This window comes from Dipodomys merriami, unplaced genomic scaffold (assembly GCF_024711535.1).
Source record: "Dipodomys merriami isolate MVZ:Mamm:240054 unplaced genomic scaffold, mDipMer1.0.p SCAF_7, whole genome shotgun sequence".
Classification (NCBI taxonomy): domain Eukaryota; kingdom Metazoa; phylum Chordata; class Mammalia; order Rodentia; family Heteromyidae; genus Dipodomys; species Dipodomys merriami.
In genome coordinates, this window is record NW_027206290.1 from 66,531,172 (window position 1) to 66,551,781 (window position 20,610).

Below are 20,610 nucleotides of genomic sequence, written 5' to 3' on the forward strand. Positions count from 1 at the left end.
CAAACAACAACAATAAAAAAAAAGAGATTATGCTAAGCAATAACAGCCAGGTAGGAAAGGTAACATTGCACACTGTATGATACCATTCATATGAAATGCTTAAACCAGGCAAATATAAATACAGAAATAGATTTGTGTTGGATAGGGTTAGGGGTGAGGAATGGTATTTGCAAGTAATGGATATAAATATGATGAAGATTTTCTGAAAATGAGTTATGGTGAAGTGGCACTAAATTATATACTTTTGGAACAGGTGACTTTATAGTAAATTGTATTTCACTATAAGATGGTTAAAAGAAAACATGCTAAGCCGGGCACCGGTGGTTCATGCCTGTAATCCTAGCTACTCAGGAGGCTGAGATCTGAGGATCATGGGCAGGAAAGTCCGTGAAATCTCCAATAAACCACCAGAAAACCAGAAGTGGCACTATAGCTCAAGTGGTGGAGCACTCACCTTGAGCTGAAGAGCTGAGGGACATCGCTCAGGCCCAGAGTTCAAGCCCCACGACTGACAAAAAATAAAAATAAAAAATAAAATAAAGCATGCTATCCCAGCACTGATGGCTCACACCTGTAATCCTAGCTACTGGAGGAGGCTAAGATTTGGAAGATTGCTATTCGAAGCAGAAAAACCCATGACTGTCTATCTCCAATTAACCAGCAAAAAGTCAGGCTGAAGGCATGGCTCCAAGGTAGAGTGCTAGAGGTGATCAAGAAAGCCAGTGAGGGTTGCAGTATCAGCTCCCAAGCCTGTGCTGTGGCCCTGGCTGGTCAGTGTAGGAACTTTCTCAATAAAGTTGCTTCTTTATTTAAAAAATTTTTTAAAAAAGCCAGTGAGGGGCTGGGAAGGTGGCTCAGTGGTAGAGCACTTGCCTTGCATGCACGAGGCCCTGGGGTCGATTCCTCAGCACCATATAAGCAAAAAGAAAAAAAGCCGGCGCTGTGGCTCAAGTGGTAGAGCACTAGTCTTGAGCTGAAGAGCCCAGAGTTCAGGCCCCACAACCCGACCAAAAAAAAAGCCAATGAGTTCAATCCTTGGTACCAGCACAGGAAACATATGCCTCTTGTTCAGGATTTTATCCCTGCAGTTCGTACAACACACATTCTCCCTCCTTACCTTGAAGCCACAGCCCAGCCTGGCAATCCAAACCTTTCATAGTCTCCTCCATAAATGTCCCGTACTAGTTTGTCCACTTTGGTGCTATCTCCACGAGATGCCATTTCAAGAGCTTCTTCAAAAGTGGTACAGCCAGTAAGCAGACAGCAGAGACCAAAAAAAGTTCCTCCTCCAAGACTGTGATTAAAAACAAGCAGTGTAGTATTATAACATTGAGGGGAGGGATAATTTGTTATTTTCCAGAACAGGGTTTGAACTCAGGGCCCAAGCTTGCTCAGCTTTACTTGGTTGACTGGCACTCTACCACTTGAGCCAAGCTTCCAGCCCTATTGTGGTATTTTTTAAAAATAGGAACAGGAAGGTGACTGTTTCATTTACAAACCCTGAAACCATATTCATTCATATCAATCCTTACAGCAACCCAGTCATGCACATTAAGATATGTCTTAAGATTTTTTTGAAAACGGTGCCGCATATGCACTCAATGTAATGAACATATTCATGTGAGCCAGCAACAAAGTCGCAAAATATAAGGTCCTGCCATGTTTCCAGTGCAGTCGGTGCCTGCTGAGTGTGAAGCTCCCAGGTGCATATCAGTCTGACCCACTTGGGGTCATGTTGGCACCTCCTCCCTTTCCCAGTTACTTTAGTTTACTGATGCCACCCACCCACTAGATTCCTCCAATGATATTTGCTGCCCAAAATTACTCTAATTCTTTAGCCCAGACCTGTTTTTTTTTTTTTTTTTTTTTTTTTTTTTTTGGGTCCGGTCATGAGGCCTGAACTCTGGGCCTGGGCGCTGTCCCTCAGCTCTTCAGCTCAAGGCTAGCACTCTACCACTTGAGCCACAGCGCCACTTCCAGCTTTTTTGCTTTTTGCTTATGTGGTGCTAAGGAATCGAACCCAGGGCCTCTGGCTTGCAAGGCAAGCGCTCTACCACTGAGCCACCTTCCCAGCCCCCCCAGACCTGTTTTTAAAAAGATCTTGCAGGGCACCAGTGCACTGCTCACACCTGGAATCATACTCAGGAGGTTGAGATCTGAGGATCATTGTTCAAAACCAGCCCAGACACAAAAGTCTGTGATACTCTTTATCTCCAATAAACCGTTCAGAAAACCAGAAGTACCACTGTAGCTCAAGTGGTAGAGAGTTATCCTTGAGCTGAAGAGCTGAGGGACAGCACCCAGGCCCAGAGTTCAAGCCTCATGACACACACACACAAAAAAATCTTGCTGATCCCAATCCCCAGTTCCTTATTTCTTCTAGTGTCCTGTAGATCTTGAAGCCAAAACATTCTTTTCATATCTAAGCTTTCCTTTTTAGTCTATCCTCACCCATGTTTTTGTTTTTGTTGTTTGTCAATCAAAGGGCTTGAACTCAGGGCCTAGGTGCTGTCCCTGAGCTCTTTTTACTCAAGGCTAGTGCTCTACCACTTTGAACCACAGCGCCACTTCTGGTTTCCTAGTGGTTAATTGAAGATAAGAGTCTCACAGGTACTTTTCTGAGCAGTCTAGCTTTGAAACACAATCCTCACATCTCAGCCTCCTTGGTTAGAATTATAGGCATGAGCCACCAGTGCCCAGCCTCACCCAATTTTCTATTGATGAGAACCCTGACCATTTTCACAATTTGAACCATGCCCGTCTCAGCCCTTGATGTGTATGTACATGTGAATACATGTATAGACATAAAATCTACAGATTGCAAAGCTAGGACCTTCCCTTGCCTTCTCTTTTAAAAACCTATATAGGAACTTTAGCTACTTCATATGTGCCATACCAGAGGATAAGAATTACAGAATTAGCCGGGTGCTGGTGGCTCATGCCTATAATCCTAGCTACTCAGGAGGCTGAGATCTGAGGATCACGGTTCAAAGCCAGCCCAGGCAGGAAAGTCTGTGAGACTCTTATCTCCAATAAACCACTAGAAAACCGGAAGTGGTGCTGTGGCTCACGCAGTAGAGCACTCGCCTTGAGCTGAAGAGCACAGGGACAGCGCCCAAGCCCAGAGTTCAAGCCCCATGACCGACAAAAAAAAAAGAATTACAGAATTAATAGTCTAGTGATTCATTTTATGAAGCTACAGTAAAAATTCTAAACAAAAGAGACTGAAGTAGGTCATGAAATCAAAATTTCAAGAAACATGGGTTTGCAAAACCCAAAAATTTTAACACTTTCACAAAATTTCAACAAAGTATTGAAGATAGTTGTACGTAATATCCAAAAGCTTGGTTAAACAATGATTTCTTAATAAAATAATTTCCTTGGGCTGGGAATGTGCCTTAGTGGTAGAGTACTATCCTATCATGCATGAAGCTCTGGGTTCAATTCCTCAGTAATATATAAACAGAAAAGCTAGAAGTGATGCTATGGCTCAAGTGGTAGAATGCCAGCCATGAGCAAAAAGCTCAGGGACAATACCCAGGCCCAGAGTTTAAGCCTCAGTACTGGCAAAAACAAAAATAAAATAAAATACTTACCTGGTACCTGTGACCCTCTTATAATTATCTTTGGAATATACTGCTAAGATGCTAACCCCTGAGCCAATGTTCACCAGAAGCAGAGGGTATGGATTTTTCAAATTAAATGGTAACTTCTGACATTTTTCAGAATCAGCAGGGTTTTCAAAGTAATAGCATGGTGACCGTCCATTAAATCCAACTGAATCAATGTATAAAATTCCTTTTATTAAGCAATCTAATTCATCCAGTTTGCAAAGCTGAAGATCTCCTATCTGTAATAAAAAACATATTTAGATTTTTTAATAAGCCTACAGGTATTTTTGAAATTCCATTAAAAAACATCCCCTCAATATCAATAAGCCATAAAAACATATCCACAAATGTACACCATCATGTATGTTTTACAGAACAGTACTGGGGATTATGAAAAGGAGATAGACTGACTAGACAGACACCTGTTTCCACAGAACAAAATAATACACTCCACATACAAATGACTTTAATAGCTAAAAGAGTCCCAAAATCACAAGTGAGCTCTTAGCAAAAGTCAAGCAGAAAAAAGGATCTCTGCTATCAGGGACAGGATGCAGGCATACAGCTGACACTATAGCTCTAAGAGAGCACCTAATAAGAGTAGATAACAGAGCCATGAAGTTTCTAATAACTGCCTTCCAAAAGACCATCCTCAAGGCTATGGAGGAATATCAAAAGAAGCCACAAATTATTAAACAACCTGAACCCAAAGGACTACATGTGCCCAACAATATAGGATTTCTCCCTGGGTGCTGATGCCTCATGCCTGTAATCCTAGCTCTGTAGGAGCTGAGATCTGAGAATCACAGTTCAAAGCCAGCCTGAGGAAGAAAGTCTGTGAGCCTCTTATCTCCAGTTAATCACCAGAAAACCAGAACTGGTACTATGGCTCAAAGTGGTAGAGCACTATCCTTGAGCAACAGAGCTCAGCAACAGCACCAAGGCCCCAATTCAAGCCCCACAACCAACCAAAAAAAAGGCTGCTTACAGTCTTTTGGAGGACAGCTTAGTAGTATCAGAATTCAAACCATTAATCAACTTAATTTCTTTTAAATAATAATTATTGAAACTATGAGGCACAATACAACAATTAGAATGAAGACAATCTATATGTAAATATGTAGATCCTTTTGGGAAGATTCTCAAGACAAGTCATTAATCAAAAGAGCAAGTTTATGCTAGCAGAGGAGGCTCATGCCTATAATGCTAATCAGGAGGCTGAGATCTGAGGATCAAAGTTCAAAACTAGGCCTGACAGAAAGATCTGACATGTTTTGATTTGTTTGTGTTTGGTGCCAGTTCTGGGGTTTGAACTCAGGACCTAGGCACTACCCACCCTTAAAAAAAAAAAAAAAAAAGGCAGGGCTGGGAAGGTGGCTCAGTGGTAGAGCACTTGCCTTGCATACATGAGGCCCTGAGTTTGATTCCTCAGCACCACATAAGCAGAAAAAAAAAAAAAAAAAAAAAAAAGACAGAAGTGGCACTGTGGCTCAAGTGGTAGAGTGCTAGCCTTGAGCTGAAAAGCTGAGGAACAGCGCCTAGGCCCAGAGTTCAGGCCCACGACTGGACCCCCCCCCCAAAAAAAAAAGGAAAAAAAGAAGGCAAAAGTACAAAGCTCTGAGTTGAAGTCCTATTACTAGAAAAAAAAAAAAAACCTTTAAAAACATTTTTTAAAATATAAATTAGGGGGCTGGGAAGGTGGCTCAGTGGTAGAGTGCTTGCCTGCATGCATGAGGCCCTGGGTTCGATTCCTCAGCACCACATAAGCAAACAGAAAAAAGCTGGAAGTGGCACTGTGGCTCAAGTGGTAAAGCACTAGCCTTGAGCTGAAGAGCTGAGGGACAACACCCAGGCCCAGAGTTCAGGCCCCATGACCGACCCCCCCCCAAAAAAATATATATATAAATTAGATTGTCTACTTTTATAATTATGTATGTGTATATATATACATGTGTATTTATATACTTATGTGCACATGTAAGTGTGCATATACAGTCACACAATGAAATTTTTAACATATAGTAGGTTTGGGGTACAGTACTAGCATAGCAAGTGCAAAATAATAACGTAAAATCCCAGTATTGAGCCAGGTGATGGTGGCTCACATCTGTAATCCTAGCTACTAAGGAGGCTGAGATCTGAGGATCACAGTTCAAAGCCAGCCTGAGCAGGAAAGTCTGAGAGACTCTTATCTCCAATTAACCACCAGAAAACCAGAAGTGACACTGTGGCTCAAGTGGTAGAACGCTATCTTTGAGCTGAATTGCTGAGGGACAGTGCCCAGGCTCAGAGTTCAGGCCCTACAACCGACAAAAAAAAAAAAAAAAAAAAAAAAATTCCAGTATTGCAAAACAAAACAAAACCCAGATAGAAAGTTTTTATAGTGGTGACTTTGGAGAGATGACAGAGACTACCATATCTGACTCTGAATACCTAACCAGTTTGGATGTTTGTAATTACAAGCACAAATATTCAACATGTGAGAAAAGTAATGGTGACCCAGCCCCCCCATAAAGCACCTAATTTTGCTTACAACCAACTTTAGCCCTGCAACTTGCTATTTAATTCAATTCTTATTTAATTACATTTACACTCAATTTATTCCAGTCCACTGTGATAGTAACTTCAGATAAATCTTTAACTAATCCTTAATTAGAAATATTAAGTTATTACTCTGACCAAACCCAAGCCTTTTAAGTGCTTATTAATCACTGTCATTCCATCTAGTCACTCGCTCCTGTCAACATGAATTTAATAAATAACAAGTGCCAACATTTTCATTTCTAAGCTAAATCATGTGACATTGATGGCATATGAGAATCCAAGAACTTTTCTCAACTATATGTCAAACCAATTTTTTTTTTTTTGTCGGTTGTGCTACTTGAACCCAGGGCCTGGAAGCTCTCCCTGAGTTTTTTCAGTCAAGGCAAGCACTCCACTCTACCACTTTAAGCCCACAGTACCATTTCTGATTTTTTTCTAGTGGTTAATTGAAGATAACATTTTAATGAGCTGGAAAGCTCATTAAAATGACGAACTGTGATTCTCAGATCTCAGCCTCCTGAGTAGCTAGGATTACAGGTGGAGGCATCGGCATCCAGATCAAACCAATGTCTATGACATACAAAATAGTGAATGTCATGATTCCCATAACTGATGGCTATCCCAAAATGTGCTGTTGTGCTTTTATTTCTAGTGAATCTCAGTCTGAATGACAAACTTAATGACTAAATCCACAGGTAGTTTCATTAACCCAGGTTACTCAGATTATAAATTTAGGACCAATTAAGTAAACTTTAAATATAAAGAACAATTGGAGGTACAACTCAAGTAATAAAGTGCCTGCCTAGTAAAGCCCTGAGTTCAAACCTCAGTATCACCACCAAAAAATAAGACAACCTTGAAGGAAAAAAAAAGAAACAAAGAAAACTCAAAGCCATACCATGGGTGCCAGTGGATCACACCTTTAATCTTAATATTCTCAAGAAGCTGAGATCTGAGGTTAAGAGATAGCCTGTGCAACAAAAACCTCAAGATTCCTTTTTTTGTTTGTTTTGTTTTGTTTTTGGGTCCGGTCGTGGGGCCTGAACTCTGGGCCTGGGCGCTGTCCCTCAGCTCTTCAGCTCAAGGCTAGCACTCTACCACTTGAGCCACAGCGCCACTTCCGGCTTTTTCTTTTTGCTTATGTGGTGCTGAGGAAGCAAACCCAGGGCCTCTTGCATGCAAGGCAAGCGCTCTTCCACTGAGCCATCTTCCCATCCCAACCTCAAGATTCTTATCTTCAATGCACCCAAAAAAAAAAGCTGAAAATAGGTGTGGCTCAAATAGTAGAGCACCAATGATGAGCAGAAAAAAACTAAGGGAGAGCTGAGCAAGAGCACCAGCACAGGCCAGAAGTTCAAGCCCCAGCACTAAAAAAAAAAAAAAAAGGAAGATAGGAAACTAGGAAGGTAGGGAATAAGAGAGGAAAGAAAGGAGGGAAAGAAGAAAAGAGGGAGGAGAGAGAGGAGACAAAGAAGGAAGAAGGGTAATGAAGAGAGGTCACTCAGTTTTGGTTTTGGTTTTTTGTCAGTTGTGGGGCTTGAACTCTGGGCCTGGATACTGTCCCTCAGCTCTTCAGCTCAAGGCTACTGCTCTACCTCTTGAGCCACAGAGCCACTTCCTTCTAGTGGTTTATTGGAGATGAGTCTCACAAACTTCCCTGCCTAGGCTGGCTCTGAACTGCGATTCGCAGATCTCAGCCTCCTGAGTTGCCAGGATTACAGGCATGAGCCACCCGTGCCCAGCCAGAACTCAGTATTTTAAAACAAATATTTCACTATGTATTACTAAATATTACGTATTAGTCACTTCTCAACCACAAACAGGGTTTGACAAGCATTTCAGTTTTTAAGGGTAGCAGCAGTGCCTACAAAATAAAAACTTCACTGGCCTAAGAACCAATTTTTTTTTTTTCTTTTCTTTTCTTTTATTTGATCAGTTGTGGGGCTTGAACTCTGGGCCTGGGCACTGTCCCTCAGCTCTTCAGCTCAAGGAAAGCACTCTACCACTTGAGCCACAGCACAACTTCCAGTTATGTTGAGTGGTTTATTGGAGATAAGAGACTCATGGACTTTCCTGCCTGGGCTAGCTTTGAACCAGGATCCTCAGATCTCAGCCTCCTGAGTAGCTAGCATTACAGGCGTGAGTCACCAACACTGGCTCCTAAGAACCAATTCTTAGATATAAAAAAGTCCATTTTACATCCTTCTTGCATTACCAAAGCTGTTAACAGTTTGCATGGTTTCAAAGCACACTGCAAAGGGGCCTCCAAGGGAGCCTCTACAAGGTCCTGGAAACAGGGAGTTTTCTCCTTTACTGATGTTAGTTACAGTCCAAAGTCCACTACAGACTTCCACTAAAGATAAACTTCTTCTCTTCTGCTACTTCCCTATATTCACAAGAGGAAAAGAAACCACCAAGAAAAACCCAAGCAGAAAATATAAAACCTTGTTAAATAATCCATGCCAATTGTACATTATGATTACTACAGGGAATTACAGGAAAAAGGATAAAGAGGACAAGATCACAGAGGACAAGATCACAAACCACAGAATGACACAGGGAGAAAAGAAAAATATGTACCATAACATAGATTAAAGGCAGAATCTTCTCTTTTGGTCAAGTAATCTCATTTAGTGGCATGAAAAATATAGTCCCCAAGGATATTTCAAATCTACATTGTATCCTGAAGATCAGGCCAATTCACCTGTAAATTCTCAAGCCTATGCCTATATCCATTCTCAAAGAACATATATGCCTATGCTATGGCATTCCTCAAAGAACCTATGCCTATGTCCATCCTTAAAAGACCTAGCTAGCCTCAAAGCCTAAGTGTTGACAGAATGAAACAAAATCAAATACCCAGTGGTTCTGGCTCTACGGCCACACATGGTTAAGAAACTAGATTAACAAGTATGGCACAGGGGTAGGAATGCAGATCAGTAGTAAAGTACTTGACTATACCAGGATTTGGATTATATCCAACCATCAGGAAGACAAGAGCTCCCCATCAGCCATCTCACGATCCCACTACCTACAAGGCTTGAAAAGATCACAGCTAACCAAAGTTTTTAAGTTGTTTAACATACCAATTTTATGATCTGATTTTTGCTTATCCCAGATTCACTAAGTTTTCCTACTGAAGAAATGACAAATGTTATGCTTTTAGAGGTTCTGATTGTTGTTAACATAATCTTAGCTAGACAAAAAGTAAACTATACAACAATCTGTAGATGTCTAATTCCTATCACTAACATATTAAATCTTCATTTCACTCATGAAAATTCAAGTTCCATTAGAAATGGAAAATATTCTACCACTAGTAATTGGCATTATTTTTAACAATCAAATTACCATAAATTGTATATAAGCTAAAAAATGCATACTGTGAGAAAATCCTGCTCAAATTTGTATGCTCCACCTCCAGTGGCACAAAAGACAGTGTGGAGACTCGAGAAGTTTTTATCTCTGCCCATTTGAATAAAAGCAGGCATGTCATGAGTGGGAAAGCGTATAAAGTGCAGATTGCCTTTGCGTCCACACAGAGTCAGGTCCTTCAGCTCCAGGTGCACGTCCCGAATGCCTGTGGACCCATAAGCCACATTGGAGGTCAGGTACTTCCGAATGCTTTTGAGACTTTCTACTTCCTCCTCCTCTTCTTCAGCAGTGATGTCTTTGGGTTCAAAATAAACCAGCTTGACCAGGGTTCCACCAATATCCAAGCCAAACCATGGAAAAACTAGGGAAAGAAAAACATAAGTGAGAACAGTTTCTTCTCATTTTTTTTCTAAAAATTGTATTTCTACTTACACTAGACCACAACTAATTTTATATCCTGTAGTTTCCAAAAACATATTTTAAACCAAAATATGAGAAGAAATGTGATTCTGATTTGGAAAAAAAAACTAAGACAATGATTAAAAAAAAAAAAGAATATTAAAGTTGAGCCAATCCAGCCTTTCTGTACAAACTAGCCCAAACTACACTATGATATAATTTCTTTTTTTTTGGGGGGGGGGGAATCAATTATAGGGCTTGAACACAGGACCTGGGCACTGACCCTGAGTTCTTTTGCTCAGGGCTAGTGATCTACCACTTTGAGCCACAGTGCCACTTCTGATTTTCGTGGTTAATGGAGATAAGACTCTCATGGACTGTTCTGCTTGGGCTAGCTTTGAACCCCAACCCTCAGATCTCAGCCTCCTGAGTAGCTAGCATTACAGGTGTGAGCCACCAACACCCAGCATGATGTATTTTTGGGGGGGGGGGTCCGGTTGTGGGGCCTGAACTCTGGGCCTGGGCACTGTCCCTCAGCTCTTCAGCTCAAGGCTAGCACTCTACCACTTGAGCCACAGCGCCACTTCCAGCTTTTTTCTTTTTGCTTATGTGGTGCTGAGGAATCAAACCCAGGGCCTCAGGCATGCAAGGCAAGCACTCTACCACTGAGCCACCTTCCCAGCCCTGTATTTTTTTTTTTTTTAATAACAAAATGACTCCTAGTGAGTCTCAGCCCTGAAAACAAAATTCTAGAAATTTCCTGGAGGACAGACATGAATTTTCAGGTTGAAACCCTTAGTGTTAAAGAGAACCAGTTAGTGGAAAAGACCTAAACATCCTACTGAAATTTTAAGAAACCCTAAGGAAAAAACAAAGTTCCTTGCAGATATGTGTAACACAAAAGAAGACTTTAGCAGTAACACAGATGGTAGAACACAATGAAGGACTGGCTTCAAAGCTATATAAAAAAATTTAGGAACTTTCATCTAGCCAAATCAGTTTTCAAGTGGACATGCAAAGGAAACCTTCACATACAGACAACCCAGCTTTTACTTCCTTGGACTAATTACTAGATGCACACCCAACATAATTTTAAAACACTCCAAGGGCTTTAATAAATCTTACAATCCATAAATAATAAGCAGAGAAACAAATACATGCTGACTTTAAGAAACTAAAATACTTACATGATTTCAACATAGGAAGTGGAAGAGGAAGAGAAAGTAGAAGGAAGTGAAAGCAAACAGGTTTGGTCTTGTTGGAAAAAGATAAAGATTCTGATTAATTCTAGACAGGAACAGCAAAGTGACATTCAAATGTAACAATGTATAGGTAACTAACTTCAGCAAAGAAAAATATAGGACTTTCTGAATATACAGGTATAACAGTAAGTAGAAGGGGCGGAGTGGTAGGGACAGGCTCCAAGGCCTGCTATGCACAGCCCAGCTGCACCACTCCTCTAAACCCAAAAGGACTTAGAAGGATTTCATCAGAGAAATATTTATTTCAGTAAACAGATAAGATAGATATATGCCCTAATTTGGGCATTAAACAAAGTCTACATGTATCAAAATATAAAATGAAAACAGAAAGAACCGTAAAATACTGAACCTTTGCTACTGTGATGAATTTGGCCTATTTTTTTTGGGGGGGGGGGGAGGGGAGGGGCCTTGAACTCAAGAGTCTGCCCTTGAGCTTTTTTGTAAGACTGTGAGACTCTAATTTCCAATTAAATGACAGAAAAACACAGACGTAGCAATGTAGCTCACGTGATAAAAGTGCTAGCTTTGAGCAAAAGGAAATCAGGGTCAGCATCCAGGCCCATAGTTCAAGCCTTAGGACTACGGGAAAAAAACAAAACTATAGAAAGGTCCAAGGGGGAAGAGGGAGTGTCTGTCATAACACAAGTGGAAAAGCACTGAAGCACTGAATTACGAAATATTGAAATCCAGCTGTGCAGTAAGAGGAATAATAGAACTCTGGTCAAGAAGGATCTTGTCAAGGAATGCAAGGATGGTTTCCACATTACAAATGAGGCTTCTACATTAGAAAGCTCAAGGGAAAAAAATACAATTATCTCAATAGATTTGAAAAAAAATTAAAATCTGAGAATTAAAACCAGTATAATGGCTAGGTGTATGGCTCAAGTATATGCAAGGGCTTAAGTTCAATCTTCAGTACCACCAAAAATAAAAGAGTAAAACTAGTAGAACAACAAAAAAAATCAAAGTACTCAATAAATATGCCAGAAGCTTTTCAAACATGTGGTTCTGACTAACCACAGTCAAAATTTAATCAAAACTTTCAACTTCTGCACACGGATTATGCAGCTCAGTTAATAAGTATGTGAAGTTCTCAGCCTGTCTCAACATTATTGTGTGTTTAAATTGTATATGATCTGAGTGTATCTATGCCCTTAATTTTAACTCCCAAAAGGCAAATCAAAAATCAAGATAAACATTACTGAGCTAAGTTTAAAAGAATCAATCAAGCATCTGCATAGTACAGTACTGAACATCCTGAGCATTTAGGATAGGGGAGGGGAGTAGGGATAAGGGAGCAACAAAGAAAAACTTTTATTTTCTAACCTAATGAAGGTCACAGATATCCAATCAGTGGTGTAAGTCAACATCTGCAAGTCCTGAAGATCTCCCTAGTATGCTATAGTACATTTTAGTCATCTTCAAAGAACCAGCTCATTCCACACTGCTGTGGAATACTCTGATCTCTCTTGGTTCCTGCACATCTGCTGAGCATCTGGGCTCTCAATAAAAATGCATGCTCTTTTATATGCACATTTTGTCAAAACTGTGCATTTTATTGTATGTAATCATGCTTCAATAAAATTTATGTGTATTATTTTAAGCCCCCCTTGCAGGGCTGGAGACTTAAAGTAGGGTTTCAGTGTACTAGGCAAGCACTCCACCAAGCTACATCCCCAGTCCAAATGTTAAAAATAATTTTAGACTGCTTTGCAATTCATTAGGGTTTGCATAGGTGGGGGGAGAGAGATGCAGTTTTTAAAAAATGAGAACCAGCAGGGCACCAGTGGCTCACCCCTGTAATCCTAGCTACTCAGGAGGCTGAGATCTGAGGATCACAGTTCAAAACCAGCCTGGGCAAGGAAAGTCTGTGAGACTCCTTTTTTGTTGTTGTTGGTCATGGGTCTTGAACTCTGGCTCTGGAAGCTGTAATCCTGTAATCCTCTGGACTGTAATCCTAGCCTGTAATCCTCACCCTGTAATCCTAGCTACTTGGGAAGCTGAGATCTGAGCTCTTCAGCTCAAGGCAAGGGTTCTACCACTTGAACTACCACTTGAGCCACAGCGCCACTTCTGCTTTTCTGCTGGTTGATTGGATATATGAGCTGGGCATCGGTGGCTCACACCTGTAATCCTAGCTACTCAGGAGGCTGAGATCTGAGGATCGAGGTTCAAAGCCAGCCTGGACAGGAAAGTCTGTGAAACTCATCTCCAATAAACCACTAGAAAACCTTAGTGGCGCTGTAGCTCAAGTGGTAGAGCGCTTGCCTTGAGCTGAAGAGCTGAGGGACAGCACTCAGGCCCAGAGTTCAAACTCCACAACCAAAAAAAAAAAAAAGAGTATCATGAACTTTCCTTCCAGGTCTGGCTTTGAACCACAATCCTCAGATCTCAGCCTCCTGCGTGGCTAGGATTACAGACATGAGCCACTGCCACTCAGCTTTCCAGCACTCAGCTTTTCCTTGAGACTCTTATCTCCAATTAACCACCAGAAAACCAGAAGAGGTGTGGCTTAAGTGGTAAAGCACTTGCATTGAGTTCAAGAGCTGAGGGATAGCAACCAATCCCAAAAAAAAAAACCCAAAAAACAAAAACTGAGAACCATAGCTCTGGATCTAATGTCACATACCTAGAGTCCTGATTTACAAGCTCAGTGGTAGATCTCTTGCAAGCACTTAGAGATAGTCTTTTTTTTTTTTGGTCGGTCATGGGGCTTGAACTCGGCCTGGGCGCTGTCCCTGAGTTCTTCAGCTCAAGGCAAGCACTCTACCACATGAGCCACAGCACCACTTCCAGTTTTCTGGTGATTAATAAGGGATAAGAGTCTCAACAACTTTCCTGCCCAGGCTGGCTTTGAACAGTTATCCTAAGATCTTAGCCTCCAGAGCAGCTGGCACCTGGCTTTCACACTTTTTTTTTTAAATAACCAGAAAACACCCATACAAGCTCCATCACTAACTCACTTTATGGCCTTGGAAAAGGATAATGTCACTGTGCCTTTCCTCTTTCCTCATCTGGAAACTGTAACTGAAGACAGAAATTTGCCTGCCTGAAAGGTTTATAAAATACTTGACACTGTCCAAAAAACAAGAAAACATTCAGAGGAAAAAAAAAAGGGTAGCTATGAAGCCAACACTAGCATTTTGTTTCCATAATCTTTAATAAAAAATGTACTTATTTCTGTTTTTTTTTATTGAATGTAATAAGATCGAACCCCTGGCATCACACTTTGCTAGGCAAATAGTCTAACCCCAGCTACGGTTCCATCATTTTCAAAGAATCTTTACTTGGTGTCTTCTCAGTCCTGAGCAGCATATCCCACTCTCTCCCTATCCCAAAATTCTGAAATCCACAACTTCTTACATATGTACATGCCTGGCCTCATTCCTAATTATTCTACAGCACTAAGTCTGGAATGGGGACTAATCTGGGAACCATGCTGCTCTACGAATATATGTGGCAGGAAATAACTATAAGCAAGGCCACAATTCTAAGAAAAAATTGGCTAGCTCCTAGCTTTAACAAAACACACATTCAAGGCCAGATTGAGCTATACAAGACCCTCTTTCCCAAAAGAAAATGAAATTTTTGTTTGTTTTGCAGCTCTCATCTGAAATGTCTCTTCATTAGTTATCAGTCAGAGAAAGTAAGGGAGGGAAACATGGGCAAATTAACAGACATCAAATTTTAAAAATATATATCCTCAGCATGAACATTTGTCAACTTAGTTCCTTAAAAGTTCTAAGTGGCTAGGGTCTAATGGTAGCGAGCTTGCCTAACATGCTGTAACATGCTGGGTTCAATTCCTCAACACCACATAAACAGAAAAGACCAGAAGTGGCTCTGTGGCTCAAGTGGTAAAGTGCTAGCCGTGAGCAAAAAGCAGCCCACAGACAGTACTCAGGCCCTGGAGTTCAAGCCCCAGATCTGGCAAAAAAAAAAAAAAAAAAGTTCTGAAGCCACCTTAAAATAACCTGCCTCATCTTATCCCAAACAGTCTAAATCAGGGTTTGGATTCCAGTGTGGTCTTTGAGTCATCTGGATCTAAATGAGGTGCTTATTTTAAAAATTTAAAAAAAAAATGTTTTAAAGGCAGCTTTAGTAGGCTACTGGGTAGGTAGATTTCATCTCCAAAAGAACTAGCAAAAAAGCAAGGCTGCAGGTGTGACTCAAATAGTGGAGCAAGTGTAAAGACAAGCTCAAACCCAACCAACACACACACACACACACACACACACACACACACACACACACACACACACACACACACACACAATCTTCAACTAAACCCAACCAACACACACACACACACACACACACACACACACACACACACACACACACACACACACACACACACACACACACACACACACACACACACACACACACACACACACACACACACAAAATCTTCAACTACTCTCCAGATTCTCATTCTGGTGAACTGAACCAAGGAAATTATCCTCTTAACTCTTTGGGTTATTTTTATGCTCAATATTGGAAGTATTTCCACAGTAGGCAGAAATTTTCACCTTAAGACTGCTGTGAACACAAAAGAACATGCTTATGTTTGGTCTTAAAGCAATAAGGAAACAATGGGGCTGGGAAGGTGGCTCAGTGGTAGAGCGCTAGCCTTTCATGCATGAGGCCCTGGGTTCGATTCCTCAGCACCACATAAGCAAAAAGAAAAAAGCCAGAAGTGGCGCTGTGGCTCAAGTGGTAGAGCACTAGCCTTGAGCTGAAGAGCGGAGGGACAGCTCCTAGGCCCAGAGTTCAGGCCCCATGACAGGACCCAAAAAAAATAAAATTAAATTAAAAAATAAGGAAACAACTACTAGGACAAAAACAATCCATAAAGTACCGGTTAAGAACTGAATTCCTAATTTAATTTCTATTCCCCCATGCTTAGCCACTGGACTCTGGCCATGCAAGAACCTGTTTCCTCATTTGTAAAACAAAATACCACTCAGAACTCTGTGGGGTAAAGAGTTACTGAAGCTCTAGGCATGCAAACACCAAGAACACATACAGCACTTAGAATCCTTGTGGCCAATGGCTGATTTTTACTTGCTTATCTCTGGAATTTACCCATCTGACGTTTGGCATTACTTAAAAATCAAGTGCTAGGACGAGGCCAGTAGCTCAGGCCTGTAATCCTAGCTAATCAAGAGGCCGAGATCTGAAGATCAGGGTTCAAAGCCAGCTCGGGCAAGGAAAGTCCGTGAGACTCTTATCTCCAATAAAACACTCAGAAAACTGGAAGTGGTGCTGTGGCTCAAGTGGTAGAGTTTGCCTTGAGCTGAAGAGCTGAGGGACAGTGCCCAAGCCCAGAGTTCAAGCCCCACAACTGACAGACAAAAAAACAAAAACAAAAACAAACAAAAAAACCCAACAGGCTGAGAATCTGATTTCCTTCTTTTTAAAAGTCAAAGTGTTGCCTATATAGTCCAGGATGTTCCCAAACTCCCAATCCTCCAGCTTCTAACCACCTCTCCAAAGACTTGGGGGGGGGGGGGGGGGAGCCTGCAGGGGGAGCGGGGATATTGAGCACTCCCAAACTTTTCATCGGAAAACAGGGCTACCTTTAACCATCTAGTCCCAGATGATGAAAGCAGCTGAGCAGCTGAGTTAGGACACAGATGATTCAATATGATCTCACACACACCCACTAATTTCCTTCAGTTTCAGACTGCATTTAAGCAAGCTGATTTCGTCAAAAAGGAATCTGGTAACCTCCACCACCAAGTCTACCCATATATTAAACCCAGCTAACTTGGTAAACAGCTCATATTACAGTATCAGAACAAGTAATACACTTCAAGCAGTATCAATAGCTGCGAGACAGCGGTCCCGAATTGAAGGTCTGTAAAAAGAAAAAAACATACACAATCCAGAAAAGAAACATGGTAATAAAATGGAGATTCTTGGGGAGATCAAATGCAACTCCCAACGCAAAAAGTCAGGAACATGTTTTCCCTCAAAAGAAAAAGATCAATGATCTGTTTGCTACAACCCTGAACTGTGAGTACCTGCAAACCGACTGGAGAAAAAGGGAGGAATTATCTACGTGCGAGATGACCTGAATTCTCATTGGGGAGGGGGGGGGACGAAGAGGGAGGGGGGGTTGCACGGAACCGGGAACACAGTTTTAGAACTGGAGCAACTGAGGTTGGGGTGGGGGTGGGGGGTGCTTAAATCGTTTTCCCAGTAAGCTCGAAAAACGGTTGATAAAAAGGGGATTTCACGTGTTGGGGAAGCAAGTGAGAATTGGAGAGCTCTGTGGGGGAGGAAAGGGGGACCGGCGAAGACTTATGGAAATGAGTCAAAAGAAGCCTTCTCAAGGATGAAGTCTTGTGGCTCCTGGTGAAAGCAGGCCCGAGGAGCCGAGGCAGAGAGGGAGGAAGGGTCGGGGCAGCGCCGCAAGCTGGAAGCGCAGCCCCAGGGCCGCGAGGGCCGGGCGGAGGCCCAACTCCCGAAGCGATGCGCAGGGCCGGGGGGAGGGGGAGGCGCGGTGGTCTCCAGCGGGGTGTCAGGCCACGCACCGACGTGGGACCACCGTGCGGGGGCACTGTCCGCGCGCGGGAAAAAAAAGAAAGAAAAAAAACGGCGGCCGGGCCGGAAGAGGGGGCAGGGCGAGCCGCAGGACGCCCCGCGGGGCACTTACGCGGCCGCTTTTTTCGGAGATTTTCGACGCGCTGGCGGGAGACCGAGGTAGGGCCGCTGTAGGAGCCGGGCCGCTCCCGCCTCAGGCTCTCCGCCGAGGCCCCGACCTCGGACGTCGACGCGCTGCTCGCCCGGCGCCGCAGTGGCTCCCGCCGCCGCCGCCCTTCCGAGTCCCCAGACGCCGGCTCTCCAGCCGACGAGGCTGAGGAAGTGGCGGCGGCCCTGCCGTGGCGCTCCATGGGCGCGCCGGGCCGGCCCGTTCCCATCCGCAGCAGCCACCGCTGCCGCCCGAGCCAGCCCCCCAGCGCCGGACTCCTCTTTTCCTCCTCCGCGGCAGTCCAGCCGGAGCAGAGGCGCACCCTCGGCCGGCCGCCTCTTCCGTTGCGCCAACGAGCGACAAACCAATTGGAGCAGCCTAGGAGCTGTCACCCAATAAAATCCCTGACTCGAGATGGATTGACTTCACTTTCATCCAATAAGAAGCTTCCGACACGGGGCGGGGTGGGAGATGGAGGAGGGAAAGGGAAGATCTCGGTTCGCCTGAGGAGAAGGCGGTGTCGCCTCCGGGAGAGTGATGGCGGCGTCGCCCAATGGACGTGAGGGTGTTGGGCACGCGGGCCCCTTCACCTATCCGCCCCCCACGAGTCGGCAGGTCAGCGCCCCCGGTCCCTGGAACTCTCCCGGATCGATTCCCAAGTTGTGCTCTGTGCCCTGTAGCCCAGCATAGCCCCCAAAGCGGTTGGCCGCTAGTTAGCAGACAGGAGGACTTGAGCCGCAGCTGACCTTAGCCTTTGTCCCTCGGCCTGGTTCTGCAGCTGCCGGGAGCTCCACCAGGCCCTCGCGCCATTGAGTACCGACCCCTCCCCCCAGCGTGTTTGGGCTAAGCCCTTCCATTCCGCCTGGAGAGCTGTTCCGGGTACCAGAAGGGATGAAAGGACTGGGGTTGGTCTCCATGGTAACCAGGGGAAAGGAGGTGGGTTATAAATCCTTCTCCACCCTCCCGTGGTGAAGGAGCCGAGTGTGGGAGACGGGAAGTTGGGTTGGCTTTTTGAAGGAGACTCAACCTGTTTTGTATTGTCTCTTGGAAGGATTTGGTGGCCGAATGTATTTTTAAGTCCTCTCTAAAGATGACAGGAAATGGTCACCCACAGCCCCAAGCCTGATGGCTCTCATTTACCAAAGGCTGAAATAAGAGAGTACCCCTAAAGCTAATGTCTTATTGCAAGGCCTATCTTGCTATGATGTTGGGGTGATAGTTCTCCCCAGTCATGACTGGCAGCACTCTGAGCCAGAAAGCTGAGCTTTTCTTGTCTTTGTTGAATAGAATTCCCATTCTAACTGCAAGCTAGCCCCTCTCCAAGCTAGAACCCTGCAAACTGGCATCCCACTGGCAAAAACCAAGAACATCTATTTCTATTCTAAATCTCAGTGCCCAATATTGACTACCTTTCTGCTCCTACCCTCTCCCTCTCCCCCCCCCCATCTCATTTGTGGTTCTCCTTAACCTACAGGGAATTTTATCAAAATCTGTGAATTCTGACAGATCATCTCTCTAGTCTGCCAAGAAGTACCCTAATATCAAAGCCAAGAATCTGGTAGTATTTTTTCAATTTTCTGAGTGCCTTTACATTCCCACAGCAATATTCGGAGGATAAAGCAATTTATCCAAAACACAGAGCTTAAAAAAACAGATGGCCAGCTGCCACACCTGGAAGAGGCCACATCTGAATTTGATGTGGCCACACCTTTCTCCGCCCATACCCCAGATAAGGCCTAGCCCAGGCCCAGATTCTCTTTTCTCAGCTCTTTCCAGGCCTTTCCCAGCTGCGTGAAGGGCCAACCTGGCCTGGTCCCAGCAGGTCTACTGAATAAACCTACCCCTTACCTACAAAAAAAAAAGGGTGCCCGGCGCTGGTGGCTCACGCCTGTAATCCTAGCTACTCAGGAGGCTGAGATCTGAGGATCGCGGTTCAAAGCCAGCCCTGGCAGGAGAGACTCCTATCTCCAATAAACCACCAGAAAACCGGAAGTGGCGCTGTAGCTCAAGTGGTAGAGCGCTCGCCTTGAGCTGAAGAGCTGAGGGACAGCGCCCAGGCCCAGAGTTCAAGTCCCACGACCGACCAAAAAAAAAAAAAAAAAGATGGCCAATGGCCTGTAGCCTGTAGCCCTAGCTACTCAGGAGGCTGAAATCTGAAGATGACTGAATCTAGCCTAGGCAGAAAAGTTGAGACTCTTATCTCCAATTAACCATTAAAAAGTTAGAAGTAGAGCTTTGGCCCAAGTGGGTATAGTGTAAGCCTTGAACACAGAAAAGCTCAGGAATGGTGCCCAGGCCCTGAGTTCAAGCACTAGGACACACACACATACCACAGAAGACAGACTGTGGGACACCAGTGGCTCATGTTTGGTAACCCTTACTGAAAACTGAGATCTGGGGCTGGGAATGTGGCTTAGTGGTAGAGTACTTGTCTAGCATGCATGAAGCCCTAGGTTTGATTCCTCAGTACCACATAAACAGAAAAAGCCAGAAGTGGTACTGTGGTTCAAGTGAGCAAAATAAACTTCAAGGACAGTTCCCCGGGCCCAGAGTTCACGCCCCAGGACCGGACCCAAAAAAAAAAAAAAAAAAAGACATCTCCAATTAACCACTCAAAAACCAGAAGTGGTGCTGTGGCTCAAAGTGGTAGAGCATTAAGCTTGAACAAAAACAGCTCAAAAACAATTCATTCTCCCTAGCATATTTGTAAATTTAG

General features: G+C 43.5%; 1 protein-coding gene across 1 annotated transcript in view; it reads right to left on the minus strand.

Annotated features, from left to right (window-relative positions):
- Pank2 (pantothenate kinase 2) overlaps positions 1-18,246 on the minus strand; it is a 30,412-nt gene extending 12,166 nt beyond the window's left edge. The window contains exons 1-4 of the mRNA XM_070006841.1: positions 17,859-18,246; positions 9,539-9,891; positions 3,597-3,850; positions 1,118-1,294 (exon numbers count right to left, since the gene is read on the minus strand). Of these exons, the coding sequence (XP_069862942.1) occupies positions 1,118-1,294; positions 3,597-3,850; positions 9,539-9,891; positions 17,859-18,123 (1,049 nt within the window). The 5' untranslated portion in view covers positions 18,124-18,246. The remainder of the gene's footprint in view (positions 1-1,117; positions 1,295-3,596; positions 3,851-9,538; positions 9,892-17,858) is intronic.
- Between the last annotated feature and the right edge of the window lie 2,364 nt (positions 18,247-20,610).